General features: G+C 62.0%; 3 protein-coding genes across 3 annotated transcripts; 2 read left to right on the top strand and 1 right to left on the bottom strand.

The window, feature by feature from the left end:
* Positions 1-164: 164 nt before the first annotated feature.
* Positions 165-2,460, bottom strand: Q8F55_006104 (uncharacterized protein; the record flags this gene model as incomplete). The annotated part of the gene is made up of 2 exons (XM_069354573.1): positions 165-1,722; positions 1,781-2,460. The coding sequence occupies 2 exons, from the start codon at positions 2,458-2,460 to the stop codon at positions 165-167; spliced, it is 2,238 nt and encodes a 745-aa protein (XP_069209215.1).
* A 2,212-nt stretch (positions 2,461-4,672) lies between these two features.
* On the top strand, positions 4,673-6,712 carry Q8F55_006103 (uncharacterized protein; the record flags this gene model as incomplete). The annotated part of the gene is made up of 4 exons (XM_069354572.1): positions 4,673-4,889; positions 4,947-5,080; positions 5,358-5,669; positions 5,717-6,712. 4 exons carry the CDS (start codon positions 4,673-4,675, stop codon positions 6,710-6,712), a joined length of 1,659 nt encoding a protein of 552 aa, XP_069209214.1.
* Positions 6,713-8,332: 1,620 nt separating this feature from the next.
* Positions 8,333-13,355, top strand: Q8F55_006102 (uncharacterized protein; the record flags this gene model as incomplete). Its single annotated transcript, XM_069354571.1, has 6 exons — positions 8,333-8,961; positions 8,998-11,759; positions 11,795-12,292; positions 12,345-12,407; positions 12,446-13,183; positions 13,240-13,355. 6 exons carry the CDS (start codon positions 8,333-8,335, stop codon positions 13,353-13,355), a joined length of 4,806 nt encoding a protein of 1,601 aa, XP_069209213.1.
* Between the last annotated feature and the right edge of the window lie 1,668 nt (positions 13,356-15,023).

The following is a 15,023-nucleotide window of genomic DNA, read 5'->3' as shown; positions in this document are numbered from 1 at the left end:
ACAAGCCTCACATCGGTGCATCTCGCCGTGCTATCTGCAGGTCTTCTGATCTGTTCACATGTCCATGCGCCCGAGTGGGGGAGCTCGCATCTCGGTAACTTCAGGGCAATCTATCTATCTGCACGACTTCTTATCACGCACGCGCCTTATCACACAATCTGTATCTATACCCTGTTGATGAAGAGCACTTTGCTCTGGTGGTCGGCAGCCGGCAGATGCTCGGGCTTCCAGTCGAGCTTGAGGCCGACGTGGGTGAGGACGGCGCCCGAGTACTCGACGCCGTCGATCTCGTAGGTCGCCACAAGGTCGAGGCCCTGGAGTCGGAGCAACGGTGTGTCGATACGGACCCGCGCGTAGATCTGGTATGCGAGGAGCACGGCGCCCGATCCATCCGGCTTGACGTAGAGCGCAGCGGGCCAGTTGGACTCCTCGGGGAGGGCCAGTCTGTAGAGGTCGCCGTGGATGACGTACGGGTTGACCTTCTCTGCCAACGCGACAATGGCTGACACCTCCTTGCGCTCCTCGACCGACATCTTCTCCGTCTCCAGCTCGAACCCGAACGACCCGCCCATGAGCGCAACATGTGCCCGGAACATGAGCGGGGTGGTGCGTCCGACCTGCTCGCCGGGCGCGGCCGAGACGTGGCAGCCCATCGACGAGGGAGGGTAAACCAGCGACGTGCCGAACTGGATGTGGAGGCGCTCGACGGCATCGGTGTCGTCTGATGTCCATGACTGGGGCCAGTAGTACAGGATGCCTGGGTCGAATCGGCCGCCGCCGGAGGCGCATCCCTCCCACAGGATGTCTGGGAACGATGTCGTCAAAGAGTCGAGGATGCGGTAGAGGCCGAGCATGTACGCGTGGGGTGTCGTCGGCGACCCCATCTCATGCATACCGCGGTTGCAATCCCATTTAACGTACTCGACGTTGGCGCATGATAGGATCTTGCCGACGGCGTCGATGATGTAGTCCTGCACCTCTCGCTTGCTGAGGTCGAGGGCAAGCTGCTGACGCGTCTCGGTGCGCTTGTGGGTGCCCGAGTGGAGGACCCAATCGGGGTGGGCCTCGTACAGCTCCGAGCTTGGGTTGACCATCTCGGGCTCGAACCAGAGGCCAAACTTGAGCGGGCCACGTCCTCCCTTGACCTCGAGGTCGTTGACCGTCTTGACAAAAGCATCCAGCCCCTGGGGGAAGCGCTTCTTGTTGACGACCCAGTCGCCGAGGCCGGCGTTGTCGTGGACACGAGGGTGCTTGTCGCCGAACCATCCATCGTCAAGGACGAAGAGGCTCACGCCGAGCTCGGCCGCGTCCTTTGCGCGTGTGTAGAGCATCTCGGCGGTGAAATCAAAGTACATTCCCTCCCACGAGTTGAGGAGCACTGGGCGCTCCCGCAGAGTCCATGGCGAGCGAGACAGGTGGTTGCGGTACAGGCTGTGCAGGTTGCGGCTCATGCCTCCGAGGCCGTCGGACGAGTAGACGGCCACGGCTTCCGGGGTCGTGAACGACTCGCCAGGCGCAAGCGGCCATGACAGGTGGAGCGGGTTGAGGCCGATGGAAGCGCGGACGAGGTTGAACGCATGTCGTTCGACATCGACACCGAAGGAGCCCGAGTATACGAGCGAGATGCCGTACGCAGGGCCATTGGTCTCGGTGGTCGTGGATGGGAGAAGCGCGACGAAGGGGTTGAAGTAGTGAGACGAAAAGCCGGTGGAGCTCTGGAAACTGCGGCGTGTCAGCTGAGCTGCTCAACTGCTCGCGGCGTCGTCTGCGCTCCACATACCCCTGCGTTCCAATCTGCACCTTCCTGCGCGTCTCCTTTGCCTCACGGCACCACTCTCCGGAGAGTGAGACCATGTCCCAGTCTCCCGAGCCAAAGTCGATGGAGAAGCTCGCCGCGCGCTGGATCTCGACCGCGCTTGTGCCGTTGTTTGTGAGGGTCAAGCTGCGGGCAATCGCATTGTACTTGGGAAACACCGAGTAGTTGAGGTCGGCCTTGACTCCGGAGCGCTTGTCCTCGAGGTGCACCACCAGCGTCGTGACGTCGGCCGGCGTGCCAAACGTCGCAGGCAGGCCAGGCAGCTTGGGCTTGCCGGGGACGATGTCGTAGCCAACGTACTCAAAGAAGCTCACTGTCGAGCCGGTGCCATGTCGGACGTGAACTGCGGGGAGCCTGAAGTCGCCGCGGCCGTGGTCGGGGAACTCGCGGCGCTCGTCGACCGACTTGTGTCCCCAGCCGTTGGCGCCTCGCGACTCCCACGGAGCGAGCCCGGGTGCGGGCGCGCCAAAGTAGTCGTGGACGAGCTCACCGTCGGCGTCGACATGGAACCGGTAGTCGGCACCTTGGGCTAAGAGCGCAAACTGCTTGTCTCCGACGACATGGACGCCGAGGTCGGCCGACGGGGCCGACGCGGTGTTTCTGCTGCCTGCGTTGCCGCCGGCGTTGCCTTTGATCGCTGTCATGTCGGTCGTCGTCGTGGATGCTGTCGTGGATGTTGTCGGCTGCTCCGTCACGGACTTTGGTTGGCAAGTATGTGACACAGGACACAGCTCATGTCGTGTGGCCGTCGGTGAGCAATGTCAATAAACGCTCCCCCTCACGCCGAGGTCGGTGAGGGTCGGACCGAGAATAAGGGCTGGCGGTGTCATGCGGGGCAACAGACGAACGGGAATCTTGACATGAATGGGCAATACAACGCGAGGTTATAAGAACACGGACCTGGACCCGACTGCCCATTCAGGGGAGGCGAGCAAGTTCACCCAGGGTGGCGACCCCCTTGGCACTGCGTTCGTTGGCTGACGGAGAGTCCGTCGCGCCTGTTGAGCGGGCGAGACGAGGACTCCGTGCAGAACCCGCGTATGCTTTGGCCGGCGCTGACGAGACCAAGCAACTTGAGTGTGGAAATGGCGGGCAGCAGCCGTTCTCGATTGCCCACGCTGCGGGGCCACAGATCCACCCAGTCGGCACACCCACCGATCGCCTTGCCGACGGTTGCGAATACAGTCTACTCGTCCCGACACTGGCATGCAGACAAGCGAGCTTCACGAGGCACTACGACCGTACGCACGGCCGTTCGTCAGCGCAGGCATGTCAGTGCGCGAGGGAGCGGATGCGCGCCTCCGGTGCAGACCGGTACTCCCCGGTACCCAGGTAGTCACAAGAACATGTGAAGTGGCGATCGCGCCGCGGCGAGGCATCCGGACGACAGTCGACCGGCGACTGTAGACAAGGCGGCATGCATACCGTGCAGCAGCACTACCGGATGTGGGGGAAGTGGGTGGTTCACAGTGCAGAGTGGGGATCCGTGGGGCGTGTCATGTGCCAAGTCCGCCAAAGCAAAGGTGCGGGTGGGGGAGAGTGGTCCGCTGTCGGATGTGGCGCACGTCCATCGACATCAACACATTGAGATAACCAGAACCACGGCTCACCGCTCCGATGAGATACGGCTCATCGTCCCGATGGCACCGGTCGCGAACGGGAATCTTGAGCTGTTGGAAAGCGTCTGAACGGGAATTTGTGTGTCTAGAAGCGACGGCAGCCACTGAGCGGCGAGTCATTGGTGCTGGTTACTGCCTCAACAGCGCTTCAAGGAGCTGGCACGGGCCTCACCGGAGATGGTTTGGGCCGTTTACAGCTCCGACGGCGGACCGACGTCGGCCTTGCATGCGGGCTCCGGACAGGTCATGGGATCTGCTGACCGCATGCACACCCTCGAGAATAGCAATGGCACCGGCTCGTCGGACAAGTATGCGCCATAGGAGCCCCCCACCTCAGGATGGCGTGGTCAGTGGTGGACAGGGCCCGCAAGCACTCGCCCGCCCTGATATCCCCCACCCGATTCTTGCGGGTCTCGCACGCCTGGTTTCCAATAGTCCACAGAAATTCCCGTTCGTTCCAGGGCGATGAAGGCAGCTTGGCTTGTCAGGCACACGGAGGTTCGGTCAGCGCACCTCTGCTCATCTGCCAGATCACGGACCGAACTCCTTACCACCACCCTGGATATGCCCAGGATAATCAACCCTCTCCAACTTGAACAAATCTCGACCCGGGGCCCTTGTCGGCCCCTCGATCGGAAGCCCTCTGCACGTTGCTTCGAGGCAGCTGGCCTCCAGAGCCGGTCAGGTGCTCCGCCGCTCCAAGTCCGACGTCGGCTCAGCTGGGCCGTAGCCGCCTCAGCCGCACCCTGTACCGACCCAGCTGGGCACCGATATTTGCGATACCGCTCAAAAATTCCCGTTCGCCAAGGCTGCACATGCAGGATTCAGTCCCAGAGGGCCACGGTGTTGGCGGAGGAGGAGGCTCGCGTTCGGCAAGCGCGGTGTCACACTGACGGATGGCGGCAATTCTACTGGGCTGAGCCGACCTCCGGCGTCCGTGGGCTGAGCAGCTGGCCGCGGTTGCAACGAGGCGAGAACTGCGGCTACCACTCAGGTGGCGTGGGCCGGCGACTGACCGGATCGCTGCAGTTGATGCCCCGCGATGCCGACTTTGGGCCCTCGACACGCCCCCTGAGGGGTGACCAAGGTGCTCCGGAGAGAGAAATACTTAAGCAAGGCGTCTCGACTTCTTGGTTGTGGTTCCCCACAGCCAGCAAAACCCCTCTCACCGACTCTAGTCACTGCGGCCCCGCAACAACTACCGACACACACACACACCGCCACCCCATCCGCCACCATGTCGACGGTCGCAACGCCGTACCTCGAGGAGAAGACGGCCGAGGAGACTCGCGTCGAGGACCTCCTCCGCGAGGCCGAGAAGGGCACCAACATCGAGCACAGCATGACCTTCATGGATGGTCTCCGCAAGTACCCCAAGGCGTGCTTCTGGTCTATGATGATCTCGGTCGCTGTCATCATGGAGGGCTACGACGTTGTGCTCCTCGGAAACTTCTGTGAGTAACAGACGCTGCTCGCGGCACTGCTCGCGTGAACACCAGCTAACCCGCCAGACGCCTACCCTGCTTTCACGAGGAAGTTCGGCGAGCCGTTCATGAAGGACGGCAAGCTCACCTACGAGGTTCCTGCCCGCTGGCAGGCTGGTCTCGGCAACGCGGCTGGTGTCTGCTCCATCTTTGGTGTCATTGTGAGTGCTCTGCATGGCGAGCTCGCGGCGCACTTGGACACAACGCCGCGTTTTCAGCGGCGTTCGGTCCACGGACGGGCCGGGCGCCGACAAGACTTGGCCGCGGCGAGTTCTTGGCGGGAGTCGTGGGATCTGGCCACGAGTGCCCGCGTGTGCACTCTGGCAGTCACCAGCGGGATGTTTCCGGCCCGGGAGCCCCAGAATTTCGAAATCCGCCAGAGTCCTCCGCACCACTCTTCGATGCCACAAGCATGAGCGTATCGCTGACACTACCCAGGCGAACGGTTACCTCGCTGAGCGCTTCGGTTACAAGAAGACCATGTTCTGGACCCTGATCTGGATGACAGGTGTCATCTTCCTCTTCTTCTTCTGCCAGTCGCTTGGCATGCTCCTCGCTGCCCAGTTCCTCGTCGGTTTCGCTTGGGGTATCTTCCAGGTTCTCACCACCACCTACGCCGCCGAGGTTGCCCCGCTTCCCCTCCGCCACATCCTCACCACCTGGGTCAACTCGTGCTGGGGTATCGGCCAGCTTATCGGTGTGGGCCTCCTCCGTGGAATGGTCAACCGCACCGACGAGTGGGCTTGGCGTGTGAGTAGGCTCAACAGCAACAAGTGGCAATGCGCTGACAGGACCAGATCCCCTACGCTCTCCAGTGGTTCTGGCCTATTCCCCTTATCATCACCGCCATCTTCGCCCCCGAGTCCCCTTGGTGGCTCGTTCGCAAGGGCAGGGTCGAGGACGCTCGCAAGTCGCTCCAGCGTCTGTATTCCGGTAACGACCAGGAGGACATTCAGTCGACACTTGCTATGATCGAGCACACCATTGCCATGGAGCGTGCCGCCACCGCCGGTGCCTCGTACATCGAGCTGTTCAAGGGTGCCAACCTCCGCCGTACCGAGATCGTCTGCGGTGCCTGGGCCGTGCAGCAGCTTTGCGGTTCTTCGTTCATGGGCTACTGCACCTACTTCCTGATCCAGGCCGGCTTCTCCACCGAGAACGCTTTCTCCATGACTATGGGCCAGTACGCTATCAACACCGCTGGTACTTTCATCGCCTGGTTCCTCATGGGTCTCAACGTCGGTCGCCGCACCATCTACCTCTACGGCTGTGTCTGGATGGCTTCCGTCCTTCTCATCATTGGTGGTGTCTCGACCATTGGATCCAACGGCGCAACCTGGGCCGTCGGTGTCATGCTCCTCATCTGGTCGGTGGCCTACCAGTTCACGGTCGGAACTGTCTGCTACTCGATTGTCGCGGAGATTCCTTCTCGTCGCCTCGCCATCAAGTCGATCAGTCTCGGCCGTGGCTTCTACAACATCATCGGCATTATCAACGGCTCCTACATGGCCTACATGGTCAACCCCTCCGCCTGGAACTGGGGTGGCAAGACCGCCTTTTACTGGGCCGGCATGTGCTGCCTCTGTGTCGTCTGGATCTTCTTCCGCCTCCCCGAGCCTCGTGGCCTTACGTACCAGGAGATCAACGCTCGCTTCGAGGCCGGTGTCCCTGCTCGCAAGTTCCAGTCGGTCGACATGAACATCTTCGAGCGCACCGACCAGAATGTCGCCGCCGCCCACCTCGCCATCACCGACGAGGGCAAGGGCAACAGCGAGCACGTCGAGAAGGTTTAAGATGCGCAGGCTGGCACGAGTCGTGGTGGGCAGGGAGGGGAGTGGGTGTTTTCTCTTGTCATAGTGGTTGGTAGCAGGATTGGCATGAAGCATTGTCAATGATCACATCTTGGTCGCTTGGCCACATAAGCCTTTTTGATCCCGCTAATGTTTCAGTTGGTGAGAGTTCTAATCAGTGGACGTACATGAGACGCGGCGTGCGATGGAAGTGTCCCACAGTCTGATCGAAGTGGAAGCCAAGATGCAGCACAGCATGAGCACAACCACTCCCCTGTTGCTCGAATCGTTTGTCCCCCATGTTTGCTCTCGGGAGGGAGGTGGCTGCCATGTCGGTGTCGAACGTCCTCCTTCACGAGGTGCCGCCACAAGAGCGACGGGCCCCAGTCAAATACGCCTTGGCGTCCTTGTAGGTATGAGTTGGAACTTGCTGAAATTGTTGAAGCGAGCAGTCAATGTATCTCTAGAGTGAGGCGGCGCGCGCCATACATCCCCCCGTCATCCTAGGCTAGCTTGAAGGTGAAGCAATTGTTTGGGGGAGAGGGAGGTGGGCTTGGCCGACTGACGTCATGGTGGTCGAGGCGTCGTCTCTTGGCCGTCATTGTCTCTGGCTGTTGTTCCGCGATTCGGGTGCACCTGACCTATCTCGAGGCGAAGTAGCACCAAGTGGAGCTAGCCGCCTCGCCAGTCTTCTTCGCCGCTGCCGGCCCTCCCTCCTTCCCTGCATCCAAGCAGCACAAGACCTCGCTGGTCTGCTGCCTCCCTCTTGAAATCCTCTCTGTACATACCGCGTGCCTTCAGTACAGCCCTGAGTGTGGCCTATGTAGAGCCAGGCTGGAGAGGGAGCAGAAGCAGAAGAGCACCGGCACTGGAGTTTGCTGCGCTCACCCAGTGGGCTGCGGTACGGAAATTACAACATCCACACAATACCTGCTGACCACGACAGACTGGGAGGTGGATGGCAGGTAGCCTGATGCCCACCTGGGTCTCACTCACCTCCATACCTATCAGAAGATCAACGCATTGTCGTGTCCGACGACATACACATTCATCTTGCATTTGACCCAGCTCAGTCACCTTGTGTGCCTGTCAACAACGTCGGCTCGTTACCCCACTCTCACCGCCGGGCACCAGTGGGCGACCAAAAACACAATACGATTCATCTGACAGACGTCTCGTCGGCCAGCGGCGTCCGCCCGCCCGCACAGGCGGCCATGTCGGAACCACCATACCCCTACTTAGAGGTATGACATGCACCCCTACACTCGCTCACATCAGGCATATCCGTTCCCAGCGTGCGTGTTACGAGTTCGCGCCGCGGGTATCGACCCGGGAGCGGCGGCAACGGCGAACAATGATGGGTCAGAAGAGCTCGACAAGCTGTCCGCGCTGTGGATCGATGAGCAAGGCAAGGGCAAGGCAGCCCCTGCCCGGCACGACGGCGAAACAATAGACGAGGGTCGGGGGCGGCAGCCGCCCAGGCCGTTGAGCGGGCAGGCGAGTCCACCGCGAGGGGGCAGCGCCTCGCCACCACGACCACCACAATCGCTGCAGTCGCCATATCCGGGAGACGGGCAAACAATACGAAGGGTCGCCCCTGTCTCTGCCCCGCTGGCCTCGCACATGAAGATCCTGTGGGAGAATGCGCACATGAATCGGCTAACCCTCGGGCGGCCGATCGCAAGTCTAATGGACTCGCACATGGTCGCTGGACTCCAAGAGTGGGCCGAGACGGACCAGACTGTCGGATTCCAGGTGCCATCACCAGCCACAGTCTTGACACTCAAGATGTCGGCCACGGGCATGACTATTGATGTCGTCAAGTCGCGCCTGCCAGTCGAGCCCGACAGTGTGTGGGCGAGTGTTGTTCTCACCGCCATCGCGCCGGCACGCATCGACGAAGATCAGGAAAAGGACAAGCCTGGAGCCCGTTTCCACAACCGCCTCCTCGCACCACCATACTCGCGCCAGGGCCCCAATGCCATGGCTATCGAAACCCTCGCCCCGGATACAGTGTCATTCCTGATGCCATACCGCCGCCAAACGCGCAACTCGCTGGTCTACAATGACGACGGCAGGCGATTGCATCTCACCAAGCAGTGCCACCTGTTGATCGACGAGATCGACTGGGAGGAGACTCCTCTGGGGCCCAAGGCCGATTGGCCCGTCGAGATCCTCGCGACAGCGTCAATCGCATTCTCTAGTTTCACGCAGGACTGCGTCTACGTCGGAAAGGACCTTGTCATGATTTAGTAGGTGCGGTGTTGCGATACCTACTAACTACGCAGCAATCAAAAGTACTCGGTCATGGTCGAGCACCCCAAGAGCTTTGGACGGCCAATGAAGGAGGTGTGGGCGCCGCTGTGGAGCGTCCTGGGACCGATTATGATGCACGTCTACGGCGGCGACCCAGTACATCGCGAAAACGACCTCGTCCTTCACCAACGCAATGACCGAGGGCGGTTCATCGAGCGCTACCAGAGCTACAGCTTGATACCGATCGTCCACCACGCCAAGAAGGAGGTGATTGGCATCTACAACCCGAGTTTGGACACGACCGAGAAGGTCCTGGCAGAACGGCGGCTCGACACGACAAAGGATCTCGTGGAAATGGTCTCGCTCGCGCGCACGACAGAGGCGTTCTTTGAGCAGGTGGCTGCTGCACTCGAGGGCAACCCCGGCGATGCGCCGTTCGTCATCCTCTACAGCATCACCAAGGAGAAGAACATCTCAGACGAATACGCGGAGGCTACCCTACAGCTGCGGTCGACCGTCGGCGTGCCGGAGGGACACCCCGTCGCTCCAAAGCTCCTGCGGTACAGGCTACCACGGAGTCGACGTGCGTCGCCATCCGGCCATCCGACCTTCAGCGACGTGTATGGGGAAGGCGGTGACGGGCGGGCGAGCCACTCGCACTCCACAGCGGACGTCACGCAGGTACCCCCCTCGCAAGCCAAGGGTGACTTGTCGCCCACCGCACTCGCCGCACTGGGCAAAGTATTAACCCCACCTGCGGCCCGCGCATCGCTCCTTCGATCGCCGCCAGATGTTTCAGCGGCGTCGGTGGCGTCGCCGGTGCCGGGGCCGGTAACGGGGAATCATGTTCCCCTGGGTAGTCATATCCCGTCTCCTCGGACCGGGTCCCCGGTCATTCTCCCCTCCGCCACAATCCCCGTGCCAGCAGCCCAACCCGCCAACCCCACAGTTCCGTGGCCGCTCGAGGAGGCACTCAGCACCCGCCAGTGCCTTGTCGTCGACAATATCCAGCCGCTCATTCAGGGCTTCCCTGTGCGGCAGTGGACCGAGCTGCCCGACCTCGCAGTTGTCGTCCCCATATCTTCCGAGGGGTCCGAAGAGATGCCCAGCGGTGTCATGGTGCTCGGTCTCAACCTCTACCGCCCCCTCGACCCAGAGTACGAGGAGTGGGTGCAGGTCATCCGCGGGCACCTGACACTCGGCCACGCGTCTGTTCGGGCGTTTGAGGAGGAGGTATCGCGGCGCGAGGAACGGGCAAAGCTCGAACGTGCAAAGGCAACCTGGTTCCGCGGCTCAGCACACGAGCTCCGCTCGCCACTGACGCTGATCTCGGTCCCGCTCGAAGAGCTGTCGTACACCAAACTGGCGTCGGGGCAGTCGACCAAGCTCGCCATGGCCCGGCGCAATGTCCAGCGCCTCGAGAGCCTCGTCAATTCGCTCCTCAACTTCATGGGCCTCGAGTCGGGCCAGGTGGAGACGAGCTTCATCCCCACACCCCTGGACGCGTTCGTCAGCGACATCACCGATGTGTTTCGCCCGGCAATCAAGCGGCTCAAGTACATCAACTTCGTGTTCGAGGTGGATGCCAGCAACGCTGTGCCGACCGTCAATGTGGACCGCGTTCTCCTCGAAATGGTCGTGTCCAATCTCCTCATGAACGCGCTAAAGTATACGCACAGTGGGACCGTCAAGCTCAAACTGTGGTTCGACTCGCTGTATGCCAACATCTGCGTGTCGGATACGGGCCACGGCATCCCGGCGTCCGAGGTGGAGTCGGTCACCGACCCATCACACCGCGCCGAGACGTCGCTGCAGGACCGCGGTGCAAACGTCACCGGAGTTGGACTGGCACTCGTCAACGAGATCGTGTTGCTGCACGGCGGCGAGCTTGTCGTGGAGAGCACGACCGCGGCCGAGAGCGGGAGCAACAAGCACGGCTCGACGCTCACAGCTCGTCTATCGCTCGACGTGTCCCCCAGCGTGGGGGCAGACCAGTCCATCATCAGGTCACCGTTCGGTGCCTTTGCCCGACAATGCGCAAGAGAAATCGGCGACTGGGTGCGAGAAGACGAAGATGAGAACGGGTCGGACGGGTCGAAAGGCTCGGGCAGCAGTGGCGGCACGTCCCTCCCTGGTCTCATGTTTGCCCCAGATGACGTCCTGCTCGTTGTGGACCCGACCGTCGACATGCGTGACCTCTTGCGGTCAATGTTCAGCCCGTTTTGCACCGTGCTCGAGGCTTCCAACACCGAGGAAGCCCTCCAGGTTATCGAGGCGACCCCACCACACCTCGTGCTGTGCGACAACGGGCTGCAGGGAGCGGGACAGACGACCGTCGACCTGCTCACTGCGGTGCGCACCACCCCGTCAACCCGGTTCGTGCCGTTCGTTATAGTGTCCGACGACGACCAGTCGCGTATCGAGGCCTTCATCGCCGGCGCCGACGACTACCTCCTGAAGCCGGTCGGCTCAAAGGAACTCGTCCTCCGCGTGCACCTGCACATGCAGATGGGGAAGAAGCGCGCCAAGCTACAGCAAATGTTTGAGGAGCAGCTGCTCAATGTTGAGCGCCGCAGGATCGAGGCTGAGGAGAGCAGAGAGCAGCAAGAGTTCCTCGTCGACCTCATCTCGCACGAGATTCGGACGCCGGTCTCGGCGATCCTGCAGTGCGCGCAGCTTGCGCGACAGAACCTGGCCGCACTGCGCGAGCAGCTTCGGTTCTGCGGTGAGGGCGGTTTCCACCCCTCGCCGTCGCTTCTGGACGACCTGGAGGAGGACGTCGAGGCACTGGACAGTGAGTAGGGCGGTTGGGTATCGCTGACCCCACAGGCATCTACCAATGTGGTCTGGTGCAGGAGCGCATCGCCGGTGACATCCTCTCCCTCGCGAGCATCCAGCAGCAGATGCTCTCCTTCCACGACGTGCACGTCGACATCCGGCAGGGCGGCAGGAAGATGGTCTCGGTTTTCTCCAACGAAGCACGCATGAAGAAGATTGATCTGGTCGTCGAGTTTGGCGACTCGCTCGTCGCCACTGGCGTGACTGCCATCCTCACCGACCCAGTTCGCCTGGGGCAGGTGGTCACCAACCTCATCTCGAACGCCATCAGGTTCACGGCTGTGTCCCCCAAGCGCAGGGTGACTGTCACCTTCAATGTGTCGTTTGACCCACCGCAAGAGGGCAACTACCGCATCCCGCCTCCCAGTGGCCGACTCCCGCCGACCGGTATAGACAGCGAGCCCGAGGTGTACCTCTACGTGTCTGTGAGCGACACCGGTCCGGGTATCACGCCGGGGGAGCAAGTAGTGCTGTTCCAGCGCTTCCATCGTGAGTTGGGGGAGGTGATACGGCGGTGGCAGTGTGCTAACACGCGACCCAGAAGGGAACAACGCCATCCACACCCGCTTCGGCGGCACGGGCCTCGGGCTCTTCCTCTGCAAGAGTGAGTGTGGCCCATCCCGCACAGCTGACCCGTCCCAGGCCTCACAGAGCTCCTCGGCGGCGGCATCGAGGTAGACTCGACGATTGGCCAGGGCACAACGTTCCGCTTCGCGATCAAGACGCGCGCGGTAGGCATCAATCTGGGCGTGAGCCCCGGCTCTGACAGTGGGATCGGCAGCGTGTCCGGGAGTGTGGGCGGCGCTCCGAGTGTGCTGTCCGAGACGTCGCCGACGCTGCAACGGGAGACTATGGGATCGCCGGGGCTCTTCGCCCCCATCCCCAGTCCTGTATCAGGCCTCGTGAGCAACAACGCGCCGCTCACGTCTCCCGAGCTCGCGATCCTGGCCGCTCCCGACGGGGGACCCACCCTCAACGTCCTCGTCGTCGAGGACAACGAGATCAACCAGCGCGTCCTCAAGCGCCAGCTTATCAAGTGCGGCCTCACCTGCGACGTCGCCTCGAACGGCAAGGAGGCGCTCGTCGCACTGTTTGACGCGTCGCGGCCCGAGCGATTCCGTTCCTCCCCTCGCCCTGACCGCTCCTCCCCCCGCCCAGACCACGACGCGCCGCCCGTGTTCGAGAACAAGCCCAAGCGCGCGGCGTACGACATTGTCCTAATGGACCTCGAGATGCCAGTCATGGACGGATTGACGGCGCTGTACCACATCCGCGACGCCGAGAAGCAGGGCACGTTGCAGAGCCAGCTCGTGTTTGCCCTCACGGGCAACGCGCGGGAGGGACAGGTCGACCGCGCGTTTGCTGCAGGGATGGATGACGGTGAGTTGCAGCTGGGGCCTCGTCGCGCATCGCAGGTCCAAGGCTGACGGTCCCAGTGGTCATCAAACCCTACCGCCTCCCGGACCTCGTGCACAAGATGCGCGAGGCCGTCGCACACCACCGCGTCCGACAGGAAGCGGGAACTGCAACCACCCGCCTGAAGAGAAACTAAAGTGCATTGGATCGTCGATAATGAGCAGATATCAGTGTAGCATATAGACCTGTATTACAAGCGTACGCATGCATGGGCTTCAGTGTGAGAGAGCGAGCAGGCCTTGAACACGGACGGTGTTCGCGGGAATCGGGCCCAAGCCACGACAGGAGCGACTTTGCCGACTTTGACGACACTGCCTGGCCCAAACGTCGGCTGCGTCGATTCCAGGAGCCCTCGCATTCACCGCACTCGTCAGCAGCTGTCCGATATAGATTGCGGCGACCACAGGACGGATATTGTGCTGTCGGTACTTAAGGCAGACCATCTCACTTGTTGTCGACGTTGGAGCCATCGCGTCCTCAATCACCTCGCAACTCTTTCCCACCACTTCGATGGTCGACTACTCGAATCTCGTAGCAGTCGCACGTTTCCCCCCCTACCCGGAAGCCCACTGCGGACTATCCATCCCGCACCACCCCGCTTACACCTCCTCACCCAACGCACCACCGCAGTCAGCCAGTCTGACTGTGTCTAACGCCTCGTCTCGCCAGTTGCCCCAAACTTCACAAACTTGTCTTGGCCACCCACTCCCGCGACACCTCGGCTGCTGATTGATTGACAAACAGACGCACCAGGCGAGCCTAACCGCGCGCTTGCGACAGCGACGCGAGTCGGCGTGATGGCTACTCCGCATACAGCCGCCCAACTCCGTGCGGTTTCTCGGTGCGGAGCGTGATTCGCGCCGGGGCACACGCGCTAGCAGGCACCCCCGGGGCACCTCCGTTTCGGAGCTCGGCGCAAAATCGGCACAAGGCGGAGGACGCGCGCGTCGCGATGGTCGCGAGGCAAAAGTGGAACAGCATGTGGCCACATGACCAAGTCCTGAACCCACATGGGCACCCCAGACCCTGCGCCAAGTCAATCCGAGGTCTGTTTTCGAATGCTCACCGATACCCCAGCTCGGCTCACGTCACGATCCCGTGGCGCCATAGCGCGGGGCTCTATCAACACAAATGGGCCAATGGCATCTTGTTGCCCCACTCTGCTCGAGTGGGGAATGCAGGCAGCTTGCCGCGGCCCGCCAACGGGCCGCACGCCTGCCGCGGCAACGGCATCGAGGCCAGCCTGATGGCTAGTGCCTCGCGGGGTCGCTTCCCCCGCTGAGCTTCCCCGCCTTCCAGATTGGTTCGGCCGGCCACTTTGACATCGGCGTTCAACCGGAACAGTGGGTGTCTCGCTTGCTGGTTCGTAGGGACTAGTCGGCCGTGATGCGTCGCGATGCGCGCCGACACGCCATGACGCGCTCGGCGGGCTCGCCGGAGGGGTGGTTGTTTTCGAATGCTCAATGACTAGCGCCCACATGTGGCGGCGAGGCACTATCGACGACCGCCGTTACCGCAGCCCTCTCCCCTCGAGCTCGCACGCCACGGCGACTCGCAACCCCCGCCAGCGCGCTGCGCTCCCACTCCTGGCCCCCTCGCGACCAACCATGGGAGCCTAGCAGCGTTGTTGGGGGCGAGAGATACTCTTGGCAGATGGCATATCGAATCCGAGGTGGAGTCGCGAGATTAGACCCTCGTCGACGACGTCAAAAGCCGCTCGACCGATGCTGGACCGAAATTCGGACCCCCGCAGTGATCTGGGGACGGTCGAGGACTCGATATCGAGTCAGTGACAGCCTAAAGC

This window comes from Vanrija albida (assembly GCF_041260175.1).
Source record: "Vanrija albida strain AlHP1 chromosome Unknown contig_4, whole genome shotgun sequence".
NCBI lineage: Eukaryota > Fungi > Basidiomycota > Tremellomycetes > Trichosporonales > Trichosporonaceae > Vanrija > Vanrija albida.
This window is presented reverse-complemented; position numbering and strand designations above follow the sequence as displayed.